This window comes from Ptychodera flava (assembly GCF_041260155.1).
Source record: "Ptychodera flava strain L36383 chromosome 3 unlocalized genomic scaffold, AS_Pfla_20210202 Scaffold_27__1_contigs__length_13241970_pilon, whole genome shotgun sequence".
Lineage (NCBI taxonomy): Eukaryota > Metazoa > Hemichordata > Enteropneusta > Ptychoderidae > Ptychodera > Ptychodera flava.
Genome location: NW_027248281.1, coordinates 88837 through 97729, shown reverse-complemented (window position 1 = coordinate 97729; position 8893 = coordinate 88837). Strand labels below are relative to the sequence as shown.

General features: G+C 36.3%; 1 protein-coding gene across 2 annotated transcripts in view; it reads left to right on the top strand.

Moving 5' to 3' along the window:
• Positions 1–8863, top strand: part of LOC139126525 (retinoblastoma-binding protein 5-like) — a 299327-nt gene extending 290464 nt beyond the window's left edge. For both annotated transcript variants that reach the window (XM_070692577.1, XM_070692578.1), the window contains one exon: positions 2867–8863. In XM_070692577.1, coding sequence (XP_070548678.1) covers positions 2867–3075 — 209 coding nt within the window. In that variant the 3' untranslated portion in view covers positions 3076–8863. The remainder of the gene's footprint in view (positions 1–2866) is intronic.
• Positions 8864–8893: the final 30 nt, after the last annotated feature.

The following is an 8893-nucleotide window of genomic DNA, read 5'->3' as shown; positions in this document are numbered from 1 at the left end:
TACATATATATATATGCATATCTCAGTAACCACAAGTTCTATACCCTCCAATTTTGATAGGATATTAGACCTTAAGATGTCACATCTTGTACTTCATTTATTATGCGCATATGAATTTCTTGGCTGGCCAATACAGCTAGAGGTCTGATCTGTTTTCCCGATTTAGAACCATAACTTAGACATGCCTCATGTGTTTCAAATTGGGAACAACGACATAGACCTATGTGCCCATAGATCTCAACATATACACTCCAGTGATACTTCTTAATGACCACATTTCCCTGCCCCATCAAGACTAATACTCCTATTACAAGTGGGGACTATGTCATTGTCAATGACTTGTTGAGTTAATGGTTGTATCACAGTATTCGATATTTCTTATTCTGTATTTTTTCCATTTTATATTCTGAATAAATACATTAATGATATTTCACTGTCTCCAGTACATTACATTTAAGTATTTTCACTTCATGCACTTTATCCCTTTCACACATGTTCAAATATCTGACCAGAGAACAAACACTAAATAGTCCAGGATGGGAGCTACAGTGTCATCGACGCTATTTTTTCTCTCTTGAAATGTGAATCTTAGTTTCCAATTTCACACATTTTGAAGCATTTCTTTTTCGGCCAGGACTCTGCACAGCACAGAGCATGATATTTAGGCACGCGACCTTTGGCAGTTGCTTGGTTACCAGACGTAAAATTTTCTTTCAGGATGCCTAAAAATAGCAGTAGAACTGGACTCAATGTTGACATTTGTTGATCGTGAACACAAGATTTCTGATGGTCGAACAGTGTCCAATCTTTGATTTTACCTGATATTGTTTAGGGGTGACGTCAAAAGTTCAATGTAGGATAAAAAACTTAATTCCCTTAGTTTTCCCCCAAACCCCCCTTGCAACTGAATCAACTTATATTGAACCTATTGGCAGGCTCTTTCTATGTAAAGTGACTCAAAGGACCAGTCAACAATTATGGGTTGAAATAAAAAAACGACTAAAATAATACTTCATTAACACTGAGAACACATTTTAATTTTGTGTTTCATCCAATGAAAATACAACAACATTAACAACAAACTTGAAGTCGTTACTTGTTAATAAGTTTATGGAATCATTCGAAGGGTTTTTATTATACATTGTGTACGGAGGACTTCGCGGGAAATATGTCAAAACAACTGACCAACTCTCCCTGCGCCTACCACATGCACCACTCTAGCCTGTTCTCACGACACTGTACTACAGTTATGTTACGCGCATCACAGACCAACACTCAGACTACATATAGCCACATTGCAACCACTCATCATCCACCTAACTGTTTCTCACATTTAGCTAATTCCATTTATACATTAGACATCAACTGCATAAACACATCAATACAATGTTGTATCCACAATTTTCTTGATATCTGTTGACCAATATTACATCACCATCATTTCTGTCAATGGTTTGCAAATTCATCAACCAAGCTGGGACTAAGTCATGACTTTTTCTTTCTCAATTTCTTATATGCAAATAAAGAGTTAGGTGTATTCTTTTGTACATATTTTTGCATCCTTGTGTGTTCAATGTCTTTCTTCACCTTTCTGCATATCAAAGGCTGTTTACATAAATCAGTGAGACAATTAGCCTCTGTAGTCAAGTTTTACGTCTTCCAAATTCTCCCAATCACATGTAGTATTTAGTTCACTACTTCACATGTCAATTACAATTAAACAGGAACTTCCAGAACCGTGGGCGCACAATAGGGGGATTACTGATGACACAGCCGTTTACATACACTGGGAGGGAGTTTTTGAATTCTCAAAGCATGGCTCTGACCGTGTGATAAATTTAAATAATCCTGATCGGCACTTACATGACATATGCAAAGAGGGGTCAAATGGTCGTACAGGGAACACATTTTGAAACACATGCGTTCTGCGACAAGAGACGGAACATTTTTTTCAGTTTGTTTTCAACTCAAGTTTAGTCGCTATATATTCACAGACATCATATGCAAGATTAAATCACAATGAACGCCTGAAACATGACAAAATCATGGGATTCTGGGACCAAACAAGGCACATCTGATCAGTAGCGTGGCTTTTTTTACATTTGCATGGATTTACTATAAGCCGGCTTTTTTAGGGGAAGTTCCTGTTTAAACAGAAATACCATATCTTTCAGATTATAACACAAGGGGTCCAAAGGCCATCTGTGCCCACTTGGCCGCATGTTTAACTATATGCATGTAAATCTAAAATTATGCTGCAGAGCCATATATAATATATATTATAGCCCAAACATGGGACTATGTGCCCGAGGGTAGGTGACCATTTGCCTGACGAAAGAATGGCAAATGGTCTCCTGCCCCAAGGGTACAGTCCCATGTTTGGGCTATAATGTTTTTATTACATGCCTCTTTTACTCAGTTTGCACCAAAAATATTTACGTTTATTGGCAAATTATAGTCAAATGCTTTATTTTCATTTTAGATGAAAAACTGTTAGAACGATTTTCATCATCAAATGGCATATTGATATATTTAAACTACTGTTGATCGCTATTTTTATGCGAAATTTTCCAAAAACCGGATTTTCTGTGCAAAACATGAAATTTCAAGACTTTCACATCCAAAAGTTTTTAAGTTGAAAATAGATCCGGATCACTTTCAATCCAGTGATGACTATGCGGCCCGCGACGTCATCAGCTAGTTACCATTGAATCCTATGGAGCACGCGATGCTGGATATATGAGGCATGTAATAATAGGGCTAACAGCTCCCAAAACATATAATCAAATTGGGATTGTATCATTCTACAATGCATTCATAGCTTGGTCTTGTTCCTCTATTGACATCAACATCTTCTTTTTTACAGAAATACATCCGCTTCTAAATTCTAAAGGTGACAGTAAATCAAGAAAAAGAAACACTCAAAGACAGAGTGCAAGAAGTAAAAAGGATGGCCATGGAAAAGTTAAGTCTAAGGAAAGATCCAAATCGAGGGAAGCGCAAAGACAAAGTGACAGCAAGGGAATCGATGCAATCGACATTATATCTAAAGAAGACATCAAAGCTGACTCCTAGTATTTACTTCCTCATCAGGGAAAATGCGTAATTTTAATTTAACTCAGAAACTAAGCTGAAAATAGAGATGAAAACAAGCACAGTTCAATGCTACAGGTGTACTTTGCCAAGAAATGTGTTGCTTCTTAGCTTAGATTTTATTGATGCAGAGTTGTTCACATAGGTTGTCAACTTTGCTCTTCATCTCTGATAACACTTTTCAGAAATAATCCATATTTGATGCACAAGTCACCAACAATAACCATTCCCTGGTTTGTTAATGTGATGTGATAAGGATATTTGCATTTTCTTGTTTACTGCTATGCTGACGGCTTTCAAATTTTGTATGTAGCTTCTTGTGGATACTTTCATTTAGTTGTATGTTCTAATCTTTAGGTCACATTTGGTTATACCTATGTGAGGTTATCGTATAAAGCCGAAGTCAATGGCGTCTGTATGTATGTGTGTATATGTGTACCGGTATTTGAGTATGTACGTACGTACAGTATGTTCGTCAACATCAAAAACACACAAACCACTGCACGTTTAAGCTTGGTATTTGGTGTGTGGATGCATCCTGGGTTATAGATGGGATTTTGTTCAAATGAAGTCTGCATTGCGGAAATTATGCAAATGAGCTTATAAAATGTGAAAATGGTTAAGAATTACTAACTCAAGAACTGCTGTTTTGATTGCTTTGCAAATTTGTGTGCAAGTACTTTAATATATTGTGAAGATATCCTTCATTTTGTATTTTTGCTGAATTTTTTGGTGATTTTTTTCATTTTCAGTAAAAATTCTTCTTTTCTGAAAATGCCAGCCCAATCGCTTTCGACTTTGGGTTGGATGTTTGCGAGGGTGTTACTCTTTTAATTTGTTGATATTATGACAAAATTGGGAAAATTACTACCGTACTCGTCCGAGTATAAGCCCCTGCTCGTGTATAAGCCCCCCTACTGATTTTAGAGGATTTTAGAAAATGCATTACATCCGTGTATAAGCCCCTACCCTAGTGTAACTCAAATACAGAAAGGTTAGGAGAGTATATTTGGTCATTTAACTTGGTAAAATTAACTTTAGATAATAAAGAAACCATTAAAAGATGTTAAAACAATGGGAAACTGGAGTTCCCTTTACAATATCGTAAGGAAAATGACACGTTTTTCCAGTACTATCTTGATTCTTTGACCCTACTCACCCCCGTCGCCTAAATAGAATAGTCTCACTCACGTCCGCCATTGTTTATTTTCATTCACGGCCACGATGTTTTCATGCTTGAAACATGCAGCTTCTTTTGTTTGAAGCAATTATCCTTTCATTTGTGAAGACTTTTCCTGGTGACTATTACAATTTTCACTGCTATGTTGTTGTTTTCACAATATGTAGACAGTTTGATATTGGAATATTGAGTTGCCTTTCCGTGTGGGCAATGCATGCCTGTTCACAATCACATTACTGATACTGTTGATCAGCAGCATACATGACGTCTTTGTTTCAAGTTTGGGTTTTTTTTCGACGCTGAAATTTCACCAAAATGTCACTTCTGTATTCAGAGATTGTACAATCAATTTCTTTGGATGTGTACGTCGATTTTGAAAGCGATAGAAAGATCGAGTGGTGTTGAAAAAAATCGTGCATAAAATTAGCATAAATTAAGCGTCCATGCCAGATAACATGGGGTTGCTCGAGTATAAGCCCCTCCCCTAGTTTTACCGTTGTTTAGTGTTGCCGAACCGGGGGCTTATACTCGGACGAGTACGGTATTTTGGAGCAATTTTGTCATTTTTGGTCAAAAAATCTTAAACAGTTTTTTCTTTTTAAAGCCCTTGGACTAACAGCTTTTATATGTGGTACACAGACGTACAGAGGTGACAATAGTTAGATATGTGGAAATTGTGCTGAAATATACAAATTTGTATTTTTAAGACAATACAATTAAGTATTTTTCATTTTTGGTCAAGAAAACTTGTTCTAAAAATTACTTGTTTGTAATTTGGTATAAAGTCCTGAGGGATGTTATTAGACAAATTTTATGCTCAAAGTGTTGGGAAGCCCCCAAATTTGTATATTTTAGGTAATTTTCTCAGTTTGTGACCTTAAATGACCTACACCAACTCAGGATATGTTGTGAGACAGTTTCGAAGGCTGTGAACATAATTTTGTCATATTTGGTATCGATTTGTAGGAATTTTTGATCCAGAAAACAAAGCTGAGGTGAAGTTTTTCGTTGCGGACCAATTTTTGCAACTTTTCTATGTAAGACACACAAAAACTAATGAGAACTTTGGATCCAGGATAATTCCAGATGTTGTAATCACCACCCACAGTGGAAGGCATTTCACTATCTGTAACTAATTTAAGTGCTGTGTACATTAGAATGATAACACTCATGGCATAATTTAAAAATCCCCAAGATTGTAAATACATTTCCTGTCATCTGGCCTTATGTAATACCAAGAATTGGAACATTTGATATTCAGGAGGGGGTAGGGTCTAGAAGATTGATGAGGTAGCATTACTTCTTTACCAGATCCCTTGTATATTTTTTTGCCCACTCATGTCTTTTCTTTTTATCAAGCCTTCTTTGTCTATTTTTTGTTGTTGATGTTTGCTTATGTATTTCGGATCTCCTTGTCCCATTGCTATAGAATTTGATATGCATGTTCCTAAAGATGACCTTCAGTACCTAAGTTGGAGACCTTATTTGCTTTTGTCATTCTTGTTTTTCCTGGTTTAAATATTTCTTGAAAGGACCAATTCAAACCGAATGTGAGCTCATAGTGTCCTTGATGGTATTTTTTAAAACTTTGGTCATCTGTCCTGCTCAATTTTGTCAGAAATCATCTTCACTGGAACATTTTATCCCACAGCAAGCAAATTTGATTTGTAAGTTTCTAGGGATATCCTCATTTAGTTTTGAACATATACCGGTAGTAATGTACTTTGCATATGCAACTTTCACTCTCATATTTGGTCAAAACATTGCTTTCTGTAGCTCTAATATTACAGTTTTGAAATTCAATATGCAGCTTCTAACCCTAACCCTTATGAAGTTGTGATAAAATTAGCATAACATTTTCATAAATCAATTTTTGACAAGAATTTTTTCTCTGAAAATGTTTGTCCAAGAGTGATTAAATTTGACCAGCATCACAGGTTTGTGTGTACAAGACGCACAACACCGTTTGTTCCGAACTGTTGACCTCAAGTCATATTCCTACATCTATAACATATTCTTTTGTCGAAATATACCATATATGTAATTACTTATTTCATATTTATTGGTTTCTGTTCAGTTATTGGTGAATTTTGTTGCATGCTCATCAAAATACGTGATCAAACTTTCGTAGATGTTCATGTTTACTGTCATGATCATTACGGTGACGTCGCGATTGAACGTCAGGGCTGGTGTGCAGTATGGTTATCAAAAGCGTTCAGAGGTGAATATCATTCTTTTTGTACACAATGTACCTCGAACTTATTAGTCCCCACGGACACCGTCCGGGGGGACTTATAGGTTTGGTCGTGTCCGTGCGTGTGTGCGTGCATGCGTGCGTGCGTGCGTGTGTGCGTGCGTCCGTCCGTTCACGCAGATATCTCAGAGATGCAAGAAGCGATTTCATTCAAACTTGGTACAAGGATTACTTCATATGTCATACAGATGCACGTCGATTTGTTTTGTGATACGATCCAATATGGCCGCCAGGCGGCCATTTTATTACGATTTTTTCATGTACAGAGCCATAACTCAGACATGTTTCAATCGATTTTATTCAAAGTTGGTACAAGGACATTGACCAATGTCATAGATATGCACGTCATTTTGTTTTGTGATACGATCCAATATGGCCGCCAGGCGGCCATTTTATTACGATTTTTTCATGTACAGAGCCATAACTCAGACATGTTTCAACCGATTTTATTCAAAGTTGGTACAAGGACATTGACCAATGTCATAGATATGCACGTCATTTTGTTTTGTGATACGATCCAATATGGCCGCCAGGCGGCCATTTTATTACGATTTTTTCATGTACAGAGCCATAACTCAGACATGTTTTAACCGATTTTATTCAAAGTTGGTACAAGGACATTGACCAATGTCATAGATATGCATGTCAATTTGTTTTGTGATACAATCCAATATGGCTGCTGTGTGGCCATTTTATTACGATTTTTTCATATGCAGAGGCATAACTCAGGCAAATCTCAACCGATTTTATTCAAAGTTGGTACAAGGACATTGACCTATGTCTTACATATGAACGTCAATTTGTTATGTGATACGATCCAATATGGCCGCTAGGCAGCCATTTTATTACGATATTTTCATGTACAGAGCAATAACTCAGACATGTTTCAACGGATATATTCAAAGTTGGTACAAGGAGATTGACTAATGTCATACATATGCATGTCAATTTGTTATGTGATACGATCCAATATGGCTGCCTTGCGGCCATTTTATTACGATTTTTTCCTGTCGAGGGCCATAATACTCTAAGGCATATCTTAACCGATTTTATTCAAAGTTGGTACAAGGACATTAACCTATGTCATACATATGTATGTCAATTTGTTTCTTGATATGATCCAATATGGCTGCATGGCAGCCATTTTGTTACAATTTTTTCGTGTCCTTAGCCAAAACTTGGGCATGTCTCAATTAATGAAGAGGAATCTATCCTCTTAGGACATGTAATCAAAGTACCCATTAACAAGTGGGGACTGTGTCATCAACGATGACTTGTTTTATTTAGTTCTTGGACAATTTATTTTCTCAGAAATTCGGGTAGTGTGTTTTTGTGGTGAAGTTTGTTTTCTAAACGTCGTTTGCCAATCATAAGGTAGTAATAACGGAGCTGAATCGGGGCTCTGATTTGAATGCATTGTCTTGTAAGATGGCATCTTGTTGCCAGATATTCAATCAAATTACTTGCAATGCCAAAACCTCTCAAAAATATCCTCTCTAACTTTATTTGCAACATTCATTCCATAAAAATAACAACTGAATCATAGCTGATAGCAATCAGAGCCAATTTAAAAAAAAAAGCAAAGATTTTTCCTGGTTACATGGTTTCACCTTTCAGTGCAAGACACAAACAAATGAAAACAAATAAATAAACAAACAAAGATAAATGAATAAAATACCTTGTTTAGGAAATGCAATCATGTTGCTGATTCATATTCTGTAGTGTTTAAGCTTTCACTTGTGTTATATGCTTTTGTTGAAGCTTATGTGGTAGTTGTATTATTGACAAATACCAACAATTGTTTGTTTGTTTATTATTTACATTTGATAAGTTCTACTGCTGAAATTTTTCACCCAAAAATGTGTCTTTTCATGGCATTTAAAATGTGTAAAAGTTTGCAGGCTTTTGGACTATAAGATCTATTTTTAGAGTCTTTTAATCATTTTCATTGCATTTTGAACCAAAAATGTGCATTTTCAGCCCATTTTTCCATCTCTGATTTGCCAAATCAAACATGGATAGGCCACTCGAAACTTCTTCATTTCCTGATCTTTGAAATTCATAATGGTTTGACTGGGCTTCCAATCACAGGCAACACACTGTACCTGTCTAAAAGAAGTGTAACATGTCAAGTTTATTGGTTCAAAAAGTTTTTGGCATGTGAGGCTGTATGGCATAAAAGTCTATGGCGTCATAATGGTGAAAAAACACAATGAAGCAATTTTCACTAGAGTGCTGACAGAGAAATTACAGTGGCTCACCTGCATTCCAATGCAGTAAATGGCGCTTACTCACTTTACTAGTTGCCGGATAATAAACCACCACGTACTCCATAAGGACAGATTGGTGTTAATGTATGCAACTTA